At 46.3% G+C, this 18,123-nt stretch overlaps 1 protein-coding gene across 1 annotated transcript; it reads right to left on the bottom strand.

Annotated features, from left to right (window-relative positions):
* Nucleotides 1-1,022: 1,022 nt before the first annotated feature.
* Nucleotides 1,023-17,573, bottom strand: HTR3A (5-hydroxytryptamine receptor 3A). The gene is made up of 9 exons (XM_024570974.3): nucleotides 17,507-17,573; nucleotides 15,136-15,302; nucleotides 14,040-14,084; nucleotides 11,712-11,821; nucleotides 10,104-10,273; nucleotides 3,821-3,981; nucleotides 3,218-3,428; nucleotides 2,883-3,104; nucleotides 1,023-1,719 (listed from the first exon to the last, which is right to left on the bottom strand). The coding sequence occupies exons 1-9, from the start codon at nucleotides 17,571-17,573 to the stop codon at nucleotides 1,421-1,423; spliced, it is 1,452 nt and encodes a 483-aa protein (XP_024426742.1). The 3' UTR covers nucleotides 1,023-1,420.
* Between the last annotated feature and the right edge of the window lie 550 nt (nucleotides 17,574-18,123).

Below are 18,123 nucleotides of genomic sequence, written 5' to 3'. Positions count from 1 at the left end.
TGGCTCGCAGGAGAAAGGGAGAATCAGAGCAAGCCTCAGGCAAACATGGAGGACATTGGAATGGACACTCCTGGTGGGTTCTAGCATTCCTTCCCTCTGAATGCTTGTTAGGGGGTGCACTAGTAGAGTTGGGATGCTGCTCAGCCAGTCTCAAACCCTGATATCTGCGAGAGGGAGTCAGAAGGAGCAAGTGAGATGAAAGACCATGCCCCTGACGCTGCCTCCTGCTTCCCTCATGGTCCTGCTTGCTGGCGGATGTGACAGGGGCTGGCTGCTGAGGGTTCCCAAAGGAGATTAAAAAAAAAAATCAAACCATCGCTGTCTCCATCTTTCAAAGGCCAAACCTGCTGGTGCTGGCCGTGGTGCTGATGTTCTTATTACCTCTGCAGAATTCTCTTGCAGGAGGACTGTGTGGTTCCTTCCAGCATCTTTCCAGAAATCACAGAACTGAGTTGCCCTCTCCCCACCTTTCCATTGCTAAGTGTTCATGGTCCTACCCTCCCACCTTAAATCCCACCTCCTACTGTTTCTTCTTCTTCTTCTTCTTTTAAAATTAATTTATTTTTAGAGAGAGGGGAAGAGAAGGAGAAAGAGAGGGTGAGAAACATCAGTTGGTTGCCTCCAACTGGGAACCTGGCCCACAAACCAGGCATGTGCCCTGACCAGAAATCCAACCAGTGATCTTTTGATTTGCAGGACGATGCCTAACTCACTGAGTCACACCAGTCAGAGCTGTTTCTTCTTTACAACAGCCATCATTTGGTCACCCAACTCCTTAGGGGCGGGAAGCACTAAACAATGGAAACCACAGGTAATCCTCCAACCTCATTTTCACCAGTAACTCTAAATCTCTTCATCCACATACTCAGCTCCCGACAAATGGTCAAGAAGAGGGGATTTATCACATTTTATTACCCCTACCCCCACCATCTGATGACACATGAGTGTTCAGGGAAGTGGTCACAGGTGAGGTGAAGAAGAAGTTAGAGTTGGATGAACCCAAAGCAGTTATCAGGCCAGAATAGTAGAGAGTTGGTTTGCCTTCAATCTAAAAACAACATTGAGGGAGATGAGCAGAATTCCAAAGTGCCTTATTTAGGAAGGTGCCAATGGGGAAACTGAGGTTTAATGCATAGATATATAGAGTGAAGTTAGAAGATGCATGGATTCCTTCTGATCTAAGGCAACTTGTTTTAAAGCCATAATGGACAGGTGGGGGCAGGGGAGATTGTAAGGGTCTTGAACACTAAGGTTTTGGGGGAGGAGTTAAGGCCCTGGTTCGGGATTGCTGGGATAAATTGGAATTGGAAACAGGGATGGAACTGTGTATGTGTTTTGAGAAAATCCCTGGTGTTCCCTGGGACCTGAAACCCCCCATCCCCATCCTAAGCAGTACCTTCCCCTTGCTAGGCTGTAATTATCAAGAATACTGCCAGATGGACCAGAGTGTGACCAGGGTGACACTGTAGGCCAGCACCGCCAGCAGGTATATGCGGAAGAGCAGCCTGTCCAGCACGGATCCCACTCGCAGCCAGTCCCGGGCCACCTCTCGACTCTCCTCACGCTTCTCCAGGAAGTGCCTGATAGAGGCTAGCTCCTGGAGCAGCCCATGCACAGCCAGGGAGGCCTCCCGCGGTGGTGGGGGAGGGCTGCCTCTGCCCCTCAGGGTCTTGTCCAAGTCCCTGGATCCTCCCAAATGGCTGCAGTGGTTTCCCATGTCTAGAAGAAGGAGAAGAGTATTGTCAGCATCTTTCCAGAAATCACAGAACTGAGTTGCCCTCTCCCCACCTCTCCATTGCTAAGTGTTCATGGTCCTACCCTCCCACCTTAAATCCCATCTCCTACTGTTTCTTCTTCTTCTTCTTTTTTAAGTTAATTTATTTTTAGAGAGAGGGGAAGGGGAGGAGAAAGAGAGGGTGAGAAACATCAGTTGGTTGCCTCCAACTGGGAACCTGGCCCACAACCCAGGCACATACCCCTGCTTCCTCATTTGAAAAATGAGGATGAGAATCCTAGTGGGCCACCACTGGGATAATGCACAGAAAATGTTGGGCACGTGCCTGGCCCCAAGTGCTCAAAAGTAAACCAACAAGCCACCCACCATGACCACCAGCAAATGACCGCTGTACGAATTCCTCAGGGGGTATGAACTCCACACTTAGTGTCCCTCTGCACCCCTGTCTCTCTCTGCCACATAGGTAGTTAAAATTCTAAGGGTCTTTGAGCTGATTAGAATTAGAGAGTTTTAGCTCTGGCTGGAATGGCTCAGTGGGTTGAGTGTTGGGCCTGTGAACCAAAAGGTCGTTGGTTTGATTCCCAGGCAGGGCACATGCCTGGGTTGCAGGCCAGGTCTCCAGTTGAGGGGTGTGGGAGAGGCAACCAATCAATGTATCTCTTGCACATCAATGTTTCTTTCCCTCTCTTTCTCCCTCCCTTCCCCTCTCTCTAAAAAAGTAAATAAATAAAATCTTTAAAAAATAATGATTTAGAGAATTTTAGAAATCCTGGCTGCAGTATTTAACCACATGTTGCAAGGAGTCAGATAACTACCTGAGGGGCATCTATTTGACCCAGTTTGGGGTCCTTCTCAGAGAGAAGCCACTCTCAGCCTGGATGTCTCAGCTCGGCCTCTGGGACTCCTACCCCTACCCTGTCCACATACTCAGGCTGATGAAAGCACGTGAAGGTGCAGAAAGATTGACACTTTGGGCTGCCCCCTCCCAGTGAGGTTGTGTGGGGGGTGCCATGTACAGGATACCACCCGATTCCCAGGCCCTGCCCAGGCTCTCAGGCATGGCATATCCTCCAGAGACCCTCCACCATGTCCCTGCATCCAGGCCAGAAGTGGCCCCTTCATACAGGACTCTCCCTTTCCCTCTCACCTGAGCAATCATCAGTCTTGGTGGCTTTGGAGGTGGCAGGGCACCTATAGGAAGTTGGCTGCTCCCCTAGGCAAAGCAGCAGGGCGAATTTCTCGAGAACCAGGAGCCGCAGCCAGGCAGGCACTGGCTGCTGCAGGTCTTGCTTGTGCACCAGCCGCACGATGAGGATGGTCTCAGCCAAGCTTATCACCAGCAGAGCCATGCACACGACAAAGTAGACACCTGTGTGCCCCGGACAGGGGGGGGGGAGAGGGGGAGACACATACAGGTGGTGGGAGCGGTCCATTCCTCTGGTCCTCAGCCACACCGAACTCTTCCTCAGGAGCAGGACTTACCAATGAGGGGAGTGCCGATTGCGGTGGCTGGCAGCGTGTCAGACACAATGATCAGGAAGACAGAGTAGCCCAGAAGGAGTGTGATCTTGAAGGAGACCCTCTCACCACTCTCTGGGGGCAGGTAGAAGCCCACAATGTCCATGACCATGAGGAATATACTGGGCAGCAGCAAGCTGACTGCATAGAACAGGGGCCGCCGGCGGATGACCACCTAGGACCAGGAAAGAGCTCTGGGGGAAGTCTGGGGCAGGAACCACCCCAGGGGTGGGGTGTTGCCCGGGAACCACCACCCCATTCCTGACCCCTTTGCTTGGTGGAGCTTTCAACCTGGTTTGCTCAGAGAAGGACATGGACAGACCCCACATCCTGCCTCTGGATACAAGCTTGTGGCTGTTCAGGATAAATGAGGAACAATTCAGTTGTTTTCCATCTACCTCATTGAAGTGAGTGTGAGATGAATGTGACCCTGGACTTGGACAAAGGTCAGGGTCACATTCCTGACCCATGGGTTCCTCCCCATGTGCCTCCTTAAGGCTACCTGGGTATGACAGTCCAGTAGTTCTGGTCATTATTTTCCCCACATCCATTCCTTGTTCCACTCACATAGAACTTCATTTCTGCATAGCAGTCACTGCTTTCCATACTGAACTCCCGGAACTGGGTCAGCACCCCCAGAAGCTCCCACTCGCCCTGGTTCATGAAGACACTCTTGTCGAACTTCACCTTTTCTGGTGAGCGCCACAGGGAGATGTTGATGTCCTGGGCTGAGAGGGAAGAAATAAGCCAGCTCTGGACTCTGGTGCTTGGAGCACCTACAGGCTTAGTACGTTTTAGCTCTTAATCTGCAGCCTCAGTTTCCTCAGCTATAAACTGAAGTAGTTGTGCATACTGTACCCATCTGTGTAGTGGGGCTGTGGTGAGGGAAATGAAGTCTTGAATGAAACGCATAGCAAAATGCAACAAACCAAGCAAACTATTTCTTAAAAAGCCCTCCCCACCAACACACACACTTTCTGCACAAATTTCTAGGTTTTCCTGTTAGATTTACCCATTTAGAAAATGAACAAAACTCAATACTGTTCCCCTTTGCCTTCATAGAGCTGCCTGAATAAGGAAACAAGCAAAATCCCCACTTACAGAATAATAGTTTAGTGTCTCTGTATCTATACTAAAGAAACAGATATACACACATACTAGAAAGACAGTAATATCCATTTCAGCAAGATAATGGGAAAGACCTAAAAGTCCATTTGTCAAAAAAATACCTAATAAACTCTAACTTAATAATACAAACCATGGGGGTATTCCATAGCAGTCAGAATTTATGAAGGATATCTAAGTATTCACTAACTTTGATGACTTGTTGTTGAGTAAAATGAAACAAATAGCAGTAGCATAAATGATACACTTATGTAAAAATCTGTATTTTCCATGTACTTTCCATAGATATGTTGTATGTGTGTATATGCAAAGGATGGATCTGAAGTTTATACTGCTGAAAGTTAATCCTTGGTGTGGGGAGTTGTGAAGAGTTTGGAAATGAGGGTGGAGGTCAAAGGTCAATGATTATTTGTAATTTTGGGTTTTGTTAAAGGAAGTTACATAATACTTTTGCAACTCACGGTGAATGCAATAAAATTAGAATAGATATGGAGGATGTCCTTTTTGCAGTAGTGTGACGCTCACTTCAGTAGACCTTGGGGAGCACCTAGTGTTCGTCCACTGAATATAAGTCTCTCAGCACCTTCTTCTGTGCCAGGCACTGTGATGGGCATCTAATGGTGGGAAAGAAATCATGTCCCTGCCCTCTCTCAGTTTATATCTGGTAGAGAAGTAGACATTGAACAAGTACTTACAAATGCAATAAAAGTGGGAAGACAAACAGGAAGCTATAAATTTGGGCACTGGGATGTCTAGTCTGGGGGCTGACAGGGAGCTTCCCCAAGGAACTGACACTGAGGCTGTGATTCAAAGGTGAGTGAAGGAGTTGGCCAACCCACATGTGGTTGGGGGCAGGAATAGAACAAGAAGGAAGCAGGAGAGGGAGTAGTAGGGACACGGTGGCCTAGGATAGGAAGCAGCATGTGATAAAGGAAAAGAAGAGGCACTATGGGTGTGGGAAGGAGGCAGCTGGCCTGGAGCAGGTCTCAGGGGAGTTAGACGAGGCTGGAGGAATGGGCTGTGAGCCTGCCTAGACTTTTCAGGGCCCTGTTAGCCAGGTAAAGGATATAACTTCTCCTTCAGGAGTGCTGGGAAGCTCTTGAGGGTTTTAAGCACAGAGAGATATGATGAAATTTACATTTTAATTAAGATCTCCACTTGCTCTGAGGAGCATGAATAGGAGGGGACAAGAATGAAGGAGGGGACCCACTAGGACCCGCTTGGAGGCTACTGCAGAAACATGGGCACGAGGTCAGGGTGGCTTGAGTTAGGGGAGGGTGCATCAGTGGAGAGGATAAGTGGGTGGCTTTGAGAGACACTGAGTGCCAGCTCCTGTTAGTGATATTGGGAAAGAATTGGCCCTTACTGAGTGTCTTCAGTCAGTTTACATGGTATCATGATGACTGAAGGAAGCATAGGGCAACCATATTAATCCCATTTGGAGGATAAGGAAGCAGTGGCTCAGTGCATTAAGAAAATAAGTGATGGAACTATAACCGAAGGAACCCAAAACACTAATTTGAAAGAACATAAGCACCCCTATGTTCGTTGCAGTGTTATTTACAATTGCCAAGATATGGAAGCAGCCCAAGTGTCCATCAACAGATGAGTTGATAAAACAACTATGGGACATTTACGCAATAGAATTCTACTCAGCCATAAAAAAGAAAATCTTACCCATTGTAACAGCATGGACGGACCTGGAGAACATTATGCTAAGTGAAATAAGCCAGTCAGAGAAAGACAAATACCATATAATTTCACTCATATGTGGAATGAACAAACTTAACTAACATGCAAAACAGAGACAGACTCATAGATGATAGCTAGTTGGGAGGGAGGTTAGGGGAAGGAGGAATGGAGCAAAAAGGAAAAAAGACTCAAGGACATGGACAACAGGGTGGTGATTGCTGTGGGGAGGACGGTTTAAGGGGACTAAATGGTAATGGGAAAAAATATAAGAAAGATTATATATTTAAAAAAATAAATAATTCTGGAGATAGATGTTGCTGATGGTTGCACGGCAATGTGAATGGACTGAATACCACTGAACTGTATGCTTAAAATGGTTAAAATGGTAAATTTTATGTTAGGTATATTTTACCTCAATAAAAACAAATAAAGGCCATATATGAGAGACCTACAGCCAACATCATACTCAATGGACAAAAACTTAGAGTTTTCCCACTAAGATCAAGAATAAGACAAGGATGCCCACTTTCACCACTCCTATTCAACATAGTACTGAAGTTTTAGCCACAGCAATCACACAAGAAAAAGAAATAAAAGGCATTCAAATTGGAAAGGAGGAAGCAAAACTGTCATTGTTTGCAGATAACATGATAGTGTACATAGAAAATCCTATAGACTCCATCAAAAAATTACTGGACCAAATAAATGAATTTGGCAAAACAGCTGGATACAAAGTCAATACTCAGAAGTCAAAGGTATTCCTGTACACCAACAATGAAACATCAGAAATCAGGAAAAAAATCCCGTTTGATATAGCAACAAGAAAAATAAAGTACCTAGGAATAAACCTAACCAAGGAAGTAAAAGACCTGTACTCAGAAAACTACACAACACTGAAGAAAGAAGTTAAGGAAGACACAAACAAATGGAAGCATGTACCATGTTCATGGATAGGAAGAATTAACATCATCAAAATGGCCATACTACCCAAAGTGATTTATAGATTCAATGCAATCCCTATTAAAGTACCCATGATATATTTCACAGATATAGAACAAACATTTCAGAAATTTATATGGAACCATAAACGACCCTGAATAGCTGCGGCAACTTTGAGAAAGAAGAACAAAGCAGGAGGGATCACAATTCCTGACATCAAACTGTATTACAAGGCCACTGTAATCAAAACAGCCTGGTACTGGCATAAAAACATGCACATAGACCAATGGAACAGAACAGAGAGCCCAGAAATAAACCCAAGTCTCTATGGTCAATTAATATTTGACAAAGGGGGAAGAAGCATAAAATGGAGCAAAAATAGCCTCTTCAACAAATGGTGTTGGAAGATCTGGACAGCTACATGCAAAAAAAATGAAACTCGATCACCAACCTACACCATACACAAAAATAAATTCGAGGTGGATAAAAGACTTAAGTATAAGTTGTAACACCATAAAAGTCCTAGAGGAAAACCTTGGCAGGAAAATCTCAGACATTCCATGCAGCAACATCCTCACAGACACGTCCCCTAAAGCAAGGGACATAAAAAAAAGAATAAACAAATGGGACCTTATCAAATTAAAAAGCTTCTGCATGGCTAAAGAAAACAGCATTAAAATGAAAAGAGGGGGAGAGGGAAAAAAATAAAATAAAATGAAAAGAGAACCAACTATTTGGGAAAACATATTTGCCAAGGATACCTCAGACAAGAGTTTGATCTCCAAAATATGTAAAGAACTCACATGACTCCACTCCAGGAAGACAAAAAACCCAATTAAAAAATGGGCAAAAGACTTGAACAGACACTTCTCCAAGGAGGACATACAGAGGGCCCAGATACATATGAAAAGATGCTCAGCATCACTAGCCATCAGAGAGATGCAAATTAAACCACAATGAGATACCACCCTTCACCAGTCAGAATGGCCATCATAAACAAATCAACAAACAAATGTTGGAGAGGATGCGGAGAAAAGGGAACCCTAGTGCACTGTTGGTGGGAATGCAGACTGCTGTGGCCACTGTGGAAAACAGTATGGAATTTCCTCAGAAAATTAAAAATGGAACTGCCTTTTGACCCAGCAATTCCACTGCTGGGATTATACCCTCAGAGCCCTGAAACACCAATCCAAAAGAACCTATGCACCCCAATGTTCATAGAAGCACAATTTACAACAGCCAAGTACTGGAAATAACCTAAGTGTCAATCAGTAAATGAGTGGACGAAAAAACTATGGCACACTTACGTGATGGAATACTATGCAGCAGAAAGAAAGAAGGAGCTCCTACCCTTTGCAACAGCATGGATGGAACTGGAGAACATTATGCTAAGTGAAATAAGCCAGATAGTGAGGGACAGATACCATAGGATCTCACCTTTAACTGGAACATAATCAACAAAAGAAAAAAGCAAACAAAATATAACCAGACACATTGAAATTAAGAACAATCTAACAATAGCCAGAAGGGAGGGGGGAGGGGACAGCGGGAAGAAGGGTTTTCAGGAACAACTATAAAGGACACATGGACAAAACCAAGGGGGAGGGTGGAAGCAAGGGAGGGAGGTGGGTTTGGCTGGGGTGGGGGAAAGAGGTGGGGAGAAAATGCAGGCAACTGTAACTGAACAACAATAAAGTAATTTAAAAAATAAAAATATAAATATAAGCACATTCATTCAAACAAACAGAGAAGCCAAAGAACTTATATGTACAGCCCATGGACATGAACTAAGGGGGGATAATGTTGGAGGGATGGAGAGTACAGAGGAGAGAGGGGAAGAAGGGGAGAAAAAAATTGGGAAAGTGTAATAGCATAATCAATAAAATATACATAAAAATTGAAAATAAATAAATAGATAAATAAAAAATAACTGATTTTAATATGTTTGGTTAGAGTTCTGAAAAGATTGAAAATGTGAACAAGGAACAAGTGGATTTTTAAAAGATTCAAATAGACTATCTAGGAATGAAAAATATATTATTGAGATTAAAGCTCCATGGATTGACTAAACAGATCACACATAGACAAAGACTCAGTGAGCTAGAAAGTAGATCTGAAGGCACTGTTTGGAACACAGACCAGAGACACATATAGGTGGAAACTATGTAAAAGGGAATAAAAGACATGGACGACAGAATAAGACAGTCTAATGTGTATCTATTTGGAATTTTAGAAGGACATGATAGAATAAGAAAAAATATTTGAAGACATAAAGGCTGAGAACTTTCCAGAATCATTGAAAGATTCCAATCCTCAGATCCACGAAACCCAGTAAATTTCAAGCAGTTTAAAAAAAAGAAAGAAAGAAATCCTCATCTTGATATATTAAGTATGAAATTGCAGAACATTTAAAAAAGAGAGAGAAGATTATAATGTCAGCCACTGAGGGCAATAAATCTATTTGGATAACCAAAAAAGGAAATTTCAATTGGGTACATGGATGGATATTTAAGCCTTACAGGAGCCCCAATACCTGTGAACTTAGTATCAGGTATTTGTAAAACCAGCAAAGCACCCCCATAGTCTACTGAGTACCATTAAAAACTGCATAGCTGGCTTAAAACTCATTTTACAGATGAGGGAAGTGACATTCAGAGCAGATCTTACTCAAATTACGTAGTGAGTGGGTACAGGGTGGAGCCAGGACCAGAACCCAGGTCTCCCAAATCCCAGAGTGATAGCTGTGACTGCTTTTTTGTTGATATCTTGCTGCTTTTCTTTAAAATATTACACAACAGCAGCAAAGAGAAACAAAATGTGAAGAAAGTACAGGGAACAGTTCCAGTTCATCAGGGAACTTATTGGTATTGTCCTCATGCCCCATGTATAGAATTTAATAACTGAGTACATTCTTACACAGTCCCGTCTCTAGGAATCAATGAAACTGAAAAAAAAAAAAAAAAGAAAAGAAAAGAGAAGAAAAAATAAGTGGTAAGTAAGTTGGGTGAGGGAGACTGAATCCAGGAGTGCTCCTAGCTCAGGTGCCCCTGGCCCCCACCGTGTCCCAGGCTTTGTAGGGCACCCCTGTACTCACTTGTGTGCAGCCAGCTGGTGAACGTCAGGGAACAGTTCTGCACATCGAAGGGGAAGTTGTAGATGTCAAGGCTGCAGGCAGTCACCACCTGGAGGGGCTTGTAGTTCTGGACCTCACCATGATGCTGGACATACACATACGGGATATCTGGGGACTTCCCCACGTCCACACTGGCCAGGGAAGAAGGGTCAGTTTGGGGCTTAAAAGCAGATTGAGCCCTGGGAGTCCGAAAGTCCCCGAGCCACCCAGCAGGGAAAGAAATTCAGGAAGGGCCAAGGCATCAGGACAGTTTTGCCTGGACTCTGTTTTTCTAACCTTCTTACCTATCTTAGATAATGTATGGCTACTTGCCATTTATTCCTGAATAAAGGCATTTCTCCTTTACCCTCTGGCAACCTAGCCACAAAAGGCAGGCCTGATCCATGGACCCCAAACACCATGGACTCTAAGGAGTACGCTCAGCTCTCCTTATGCTGCCCTCCTCTATCCTGTGCAGAGCTCCGCTCCCAGGATGACCAGCCTGATGGCAATGAGCAGATTGGTGGGTTCCACCCTGACTTGGGCTTGTCCCGATCTCCCATTGCTAGAAGTTCTGTGAAGGGAGACTAATCATCTCTGGAGGAAAAGGAACTAGAAAAATCATTGAGAAGAACTGGGGCAAGGCAGAGACTTTGTTCTGCTTTCTCAGCAGATTCCTGACCCCCAGGGCCTCCCAAATGACCGCTGTGGCATGCAGTGGTCTGAGCCTGGGGTCCTGAGCCTAGAACCTTCTGTGGAATTGGGCTGAGAGATGAGAACTGAAGACTAAAGCTGCTTCACTGTGGCCAGAAACTGGAATTTCCCCGAACCTCTCTGGCCTGAACTATGCAGGGCACAGGCTGTAGGTCAACTGCCTCTCATGAAAAACAGTGTGAGTGGCACCCCCTGGAGTTGGGCAATGCAGTGGGTCCTGGGTGGAGGGTGATTGGAAGGTCCCCTCCCACCTCCTCCTTCCATCCGTCTCCCCCAGCCATGTTCTCTGCACTAGCCCCAGAAGCCCAGGCACTGAAACCTGAAGGAACCTGAAGGAACTTGAGGGATGGGGAGAAGGAATGTTGGCTGGGACCAAAGAGACAGTGTCTGGCTGCTGAGAATAAAGGCTAATGGGACCCACTTCATACTGAGGGTGCGATTTGTGGCTGGTCAGGCATATGTGTGACTTGAGAGATGACACTGCCTCCTAGCCCCACATCTCCCCTGTGGCCAGGAACAGTGGCCACCATCAGCACTTCATTCCTTTCAGTAACATTATTGTGCCTTTAAAAATGCAGCTGTCCCGCATTCAGCTATTATAACAGTGTGAATTCTTTCACTGGCTTCCTTTCCCCAGGAAGGGGCCTGTGGAGCGAGAAGTGCAGAATTTCAACATTAAGCATAGAAAAAGAGGAGTTTTTAAAAAGAAAAGAAAAGAGAAAGACAACAGGGAATTTGGACCCAAGCCAATTGACCTGCCGCTCTACAAGTCTGGGTGGGACATCCCAAATGCAGTGACAGTGACCTGGTCTCCCTGCCCCAACCTTCCCCAGCCGGGAGCTACCTGGATGCCCAGCATCTGAGGGCAGTACTCACAACTCGTTGATGAGAATGTCTGGGACCCAAATGCTGTCTGTGGGGATGGACAGCTTGGTGATGTTGTCAAAGTCCTTCGGGTTCCACCGGAGAAACTCGTCAGTCCAGTACTAGAGAAGGAGCAGGAATGGTCAGGAGCAGCCCCCTCTGTCTCGGGCAGGAGGTTGTCCCCAGCTCAGGCCAACTTCACCACTCAGTGCCAGGAGACAGGTGGGCACCTTCTTGGGGAAATCTAGGTGTCACTGGCACCCGAAACACTTGGGTACCTAAGAGCCCCCACCTCTGCACTCATGCACTCCCTATATGCAAACATGACACAGCTGCATCCTCCCTCTCCCAGTGAAAACATTCAGTCATTTCTCATGTCTTGAATCCCCTGCCACCAACTGAGGGATCGTAAATAAATACCTTCTTGGGTCTTGGTCTGCACATATATAAATGGGGATAATAGCAGGCACCTCACAGGGTAGAGATGGTTACTGGTAAGTTTGATCAATGCATCTCCACTATCCTGCCAGAATGACTGACCTAAAATAGACCTGTATTTTATCATTTCACATTCTATTTGAAAACATGGGAAGAAGATGGTGGGTCAGTGGAAGTGTTCTATTAGGACTGGCCTACTAAATATTGGGTGTATGCTTCAGAAGTTAATAGACTATGTTTATTTATTATCATTGCTAACTAGACAAAATAGTGTCAAGTGAATATAAGCATGACTAGATCAAAATAAGAATATCTTTCAAATCACTAGGTAAAAAGCAAAGAGAACACACATCTAAAAGGTTATAAAACAGAATATAATGGATAATTCCATTACAGAAACATAAAATGTAAATTCTATCATGTCACTCTCTTGCTTAAAATTCTTCAGTGGTACCTCATTGGCAATAGGATGAAGTTAAACCTTGTGGTCAACAAAGGCCTACGTAATCTGTCTCCACCTTTTTTTTTTTTTTTTTTTTTGCCATGCTTCTCTGTGGAGTCTACACTCCAGTCACATGGAATTAAATGCTGTGTAAACCTCCACATCTCCAAATACCGTGGTCCCTCTCCCATACTGTAATCTCTGTCTTCTTTATCAAGATGAATCTTACTCACCCTTCTAGGCTTAAGGCACTGTCTATTCACTCCCAAGGCAGGTTTATGTGCTTCCTCTGTGCTTTCATACTTGACATCTTGCCTTGCTGCCTTGGGGTGGCTGCATATAATTGTCTACATGTCTGTGGTCTGCACTAGTCTGTGAGCTCATTGTGGGTTTAGTTTGTGTCTCTAATTCCAGTCCCTTAGCCTGTAGTAGACTTGCATCCCCTCACTGCTGGGGCAGACAAGTGACTCTAGAGGTCCAGAGGTGGTACCTAGGCACTGTGTCCCTGGAGGAGTCCCAGGATGCCTATTCTTGCTTGGGTCCCTTCACCTGAGGCAGGGCGTGCTCTGTATTTAGGGATCTCTCTGAGACAGAAAGGGAACTGTGTGTCAGGAATCAACATCTGGCTGCTTCTTTTACCCCACTTTCTGTCCCATGAGCTGGTTGTGGTGCAGTGTGTCCAGGAAGGGCAGGGAGAGATTTAACAGAGACCCTTGTATGCCAGGTGTGTGTCCAAAGTCTCTCTCAGGCTTGACCTCTATGAACTGCCCTCATCTCCCTGCCTACCCTCTTCTGTCCTTGCCTTGAGCTGCTTTGGCTTCGCCTCTGTTCCGACACCTTCCTCACATGCCCAGGAACTACCAGAGCAGGACACACCTGTGGCCTGCAGCCACCACTGTTTGCCTGCCCTCCCCACCAGCTCCAAGCCAGAATTGCTGCCAAGGACTCAGAAATTCCACACATCAGTGCCTAACCAATGACCATCAGCAGCTGGAAGACTGGGAAATGGCCAAGGACATGAAGACTGAGTGGATGGATTTGTCCTGTTTCAATCACCCAATTTGATTGTTGTCCAGTTTGGCTTAATAGAAAGAAGACTCTCTAGCAATTAGAGCTATTTGAAAGTGAAGTAGCTGCCTCTGGGTCCCCAGTCACTGAAGGCGTTCATTCAGCAGAGGTTGGACACACACTGGTTTGGGATGCCATGAAGAACTGCAGGACCCAGAAGGGGTTCAGAGGATTTCTCCTCCACTGGTCTTTCAGTTCCCTTCCACTCCCAGTGCTGAGTTAGGGGAGCCCAGACTTCTGGATCTCATGCTGAATATGCCCATGAACTTCCCCCCACCTTCCCTCATCAAGGACTCTGAGGTTCCCAACACCCTGAGGTGGAGCAATCCTTCCTGGAAGGGTAAGTCCTGCTCCAGGAAATGAGGTGGGGGGCAAAGGGCTGGCTTGCTCACCTGCCGGTACCAGATGTAGGTGGTCAGTACCTGATTCTTCTCATCCTGGGAAAGGAAAAGGAGCTCGACATAGGTGGCCTTGTGGGCTGGGGTCCACCCTGCATACATGAACCCCAGGAAAAGCTGTTACTTTGTGTCCCTATTTCCTTGAGAAGTGAGAGTGAAGAAAAGGGGCAGGAGAAGGGCCAGCCAGGAAAAGTTGGTCTTTTACTAGGATACATATAGAAAGAAATACACTGATTTCTTCTTCTACCACATAGATATGTAATTATATATACCTCCTATTATCTTCTATTATGTCATGCATATTAATTTCTATTATGTTATATATTTTACATGTATGATATGCATAAAGTAATAGAAGATAATAATTCAAAGCACATATAACAATGCCATATATATATATACACACACATTTATATCTATCTCCTGCCCTAGTATGAAGTACAAAACCACATAGAGTAAAAAATTCATCACTCTTCCTCTCTCCCATCCAATTAGCAGCTTCTCTTTCCAAAACAGCCACATGGACTGCAATGGAGACTGTGAAGTCAGCTCCTGCCCACCCTAATCCAACACAATAGCCTGCATCTCTGCAATTGTCTTCTTGTTCATCTCTGCCCAATGTCTGACCTCCTGTACTGGGCAGTGCACCCCAGCCTACTAGTGTTATTGATGAAGGAATCAATTAATTAATTGATTTATGATTAACTCACTCTTCAACAACCATTGAGTAACACCTCCCATGTACCAGGGACCTGTGTAATGCAGGGCATAGAGGTGAAAAGGGCAGTCTGAACCCTCACACAGCTTACAAAGGGAGACATGATGCAATGTGTGAAGATCCACGTGTAGTGAGTGACCCACTGGCTGTAGGAGTATGGGAGAGGCAATCACATAGGTGACCCCAGTGTCCTGGTTTGGCAGCTCTATAGGAGGTGAGTGTTGCAGTCTGTCCTGAGCCGTGGTGCCAGGTCACAGGTACTATGGGTACTTGAATGTCTACCATGCTGCCCAGGGGATGACTGGGTTTCACATGGTCTCCCACCTCAATCTGCCACCTCTGAGCTGGGACATATTGGGGCTGAGCACTCACCACGCTGAGGATGGCATAGACAATGACATCAATGGATACGGTGGTTGGCTTCCTCCAATCCAGCACAGGTCGCACACCCTTCTTGTAGTTGGTCAGGAGGTGATCTGACAGCCTGTGCAGAGTGGGCCTGGAGGTGTTATGGGCCTGGAGGCCCCCCCTACGCCTGGCTGGGAAGAACAGTTCACAGTGGACATCAGAGCCTCAGTCACCTCACAGGATTTCCAGACATCCCCACAAACTAAAATTTCCACTTTGTCTGCAGAGATTCTTCCAAAATTCAAAACTATTGTCTCATAAGCATAATCTACACATTCATTTACAGGACAGGTAGAGCTTCTCTTACAGACAGAGCTGTAAGAGAAGGTGACACAAGACAGATGAGGTCTGAAGTAAGCCAAGGGCTAAGAAATGTCGAGAGAAGGAACCTGCCCAGAGGAGGTCAGCCTGTGGGGCCCTGGTTGAGGGGCTCTGGGGAAATAAAGAGGAGCTGGCCCTGGGTGTGTGATACTGGAAGATGAGAGGGGTACAGAAAGAGTGGTCCCGAGTGCATGATTTCTAAGCCCAAAGGTCTGCAAGAGGGTTTGCCTTAGTCAAGGTCAATCTCAGTGTCCACACAGCTTGTCGTCCTCTTGACCTCAGCCTACAGCTGACAAAGAAAGAAGGGTGGGCATCCAGTGAAAAATGACATCTCCTCTCCTGCCTGAAAAATCCATTCCAAGAAGCTCCCCTCCCCCATACTCACATGTACACAAACTCCTGGGAGAGGGTTTGCCAGGTCTCCTTCTTGGGTGGGAAATTTGATGGGGTTAGGAAGAGGGTTGGGATGAGGTGTGGAGGAAGCAAGGAGAAACCAAATTGTTCCCAGAGCAAGAGGCCTGCAAGAACAAAACAGTGACAAGAGAACTGACCTCCTATGCCCTAACCCAATTCTCAGGATTTCATGTGCACCTCAGATGTCCTTCTGGAAAATACTAGAAGCACTTCCTGAAAGGTGACAAGAAATATGAAAGTGAAAGGCATTTGTTGGGGAGAGGAGCACCCTAGAAGACCAGAGTACCGGCCACAAGGCCTTGAGGGGACTGGCAGGATGAGGCCAGAAGGCCTGGCTTTCTCTAAAGAGCACTGCCTCTTCTCCCATCTTGTCTGTCATGTATGCAACCTGTGCAGCACATTGGTCCTACAGAGTTCCCTTCCTGCCTCTCACTCACCTATTCCTGATAAACTTCCAGCTTCCCTCAGGACAGGGAAGAGCAGAGAGAGAAGAAAGACAAGAGAGCATTAACTGAATAATGTCAGTTAAGATTATTCATTTCAGTCTTAGAACAGCTCATCGAGGTGTCTGTCATGATAGCTCACTTCACAGATAAAAATTCCCAAGGCTCAGAAAGGTGAGTATTATACCCTGCAAGTGGAGGAACTGAGATTCAAACCCAGAGCCCTGTGTATCACTATAGCAGCAACAGTCAGATACTGTTGTCTGGGATGTGGAGCACTTGGAGAGAGCCTTGGAGGAAGGGGCCATTTCTGGGAGGGAAGTGCCAGGACAGTCATAACTTTGTAACCTGGGCTTGATTGTTCCACTGAGCTTCCCTAACAACAACTCACAGGGTGGAAAAGCATCGTGCCTATAAGCCCTTCAGACTTGCCCATCCCCATGTCCAGCCTAATTGTACCCCAGCCCCAGCTTTCAACCCAACTCTGGATGGGAAGAAAACCTTCTAAAATGGGGAATAAATACTGTCTGCAACAAAGGAAACAGATCTTTTGGTAACTAAAACAACCTGTATCCACATTAGAGGCAGGAAGGAGGGGCAGGGATGCAGAGAGAAGTTTCGAGTTATTGGAGTTGAGCTCTGGAAGAAAACTTTGGGAAACAAAGACCCAGAGAACCCATGCAAAAAAACTGGTGAAGCTGAGGAAAGATGACTACATTAGTTCTGGTCTCCACTCTGCTGCTAACAAGCTGTGTGACCTTGAATAAATGATTCCCCTGTCTGAACCACAGCATTCCCATTTTTGACAAGAAGGGGTGGACCAAATGAGGTAGCTGCCTTTCGATGAGTTCAGGGGCAGGGCAAAGAGGAGAGAACCCCCCTTCCTGCATGTGTCTATGCATTTCGGATACAGCAGGCTATTCCACACTCCTCTCGGAAAGCCCTGCTCTCACACAGGGTTCAACCTCCTCAACTTTCTAGCTGGACCATAGTACCTCAAAATGCTCTTATGCTTATATGTGGTAAGATTCCTGACTTTCCTTCAGCCATCCCCACTCCAAAACCCAACTTCCCTCAAGCCTGGGAGGAATCAACACTCCCTACTGACCCTCTGTAGATAGCCAACCAGTCCTACTTGTTTTCCATCACTGCCTTACCTTCTCCCTGTGTCAGGAGCGTGGGCAGAAGTAAGGCCAGTAGCGCCTGCGGCACCTTCAGCAACATGGTGAGCTCCCACAGTGTAGGGACCTCAGACTGGACTGGCGTTCAGGGTGAGTCCCACCGAGGGCCAGGCTGTTTTCACTTGGCCAACCTCATGTCCCAGCCAGCCTGCCTCTCCAGGCTGCTCCCAGCACCTTCTGAGGCTGCATCCTCACGCTGACCTGGCCACTAGGGTTGGGAAGCTGCCAAGTTTTCCTGCAATCAATCCTTCAGCTGAATCAGGTTTCAGGGTGGGAGGGAAGTGGGTGGAACCACTGAGGGAGGAGCCTGCCCTGTTGATGTCATTCCCCTGAAGTTCAGTCCATCCAGTCTGCCAGGTGGGGGGTCAGTGGGCTGCAGGAGCCCCCCCTGGAGCAAGAGTACAGCCTGTCTGCTGGGAGGTGCTCCAGATCACTGCCTTCTTTATATCCCACGGCATATGTTTCCCAGCATTGGGCTTGGGCTGGGTGGGGTGAGGAGGAAGAGCAGGAGGGCCACTCTCTTGTGCTACAGGGTGCCAGAGTGCCCTTAGCTAAGCAGGTGACTGGGCATCCCTCAGACAGAAAAAGGAGAC

The sequence above is a fragment of the Desmodus rotundus genome, chromosome 5 (genome assembly GCF_022682495.2).
Source record: "Desmodus rotundus isolate HL8 chromosome 5, HLdesRot8A.1, whole genome shotgun sequence".
Taxonomy (NCBI): Eukaryota; Metazoa; Chordata; class Mammalia; order Chiroptera; family Phyllostomidae; genus Desmodus; species Desmodus rotundus.
This window is presented reverse-complemented; position numbering and strand designations above follow the sequence as displayed.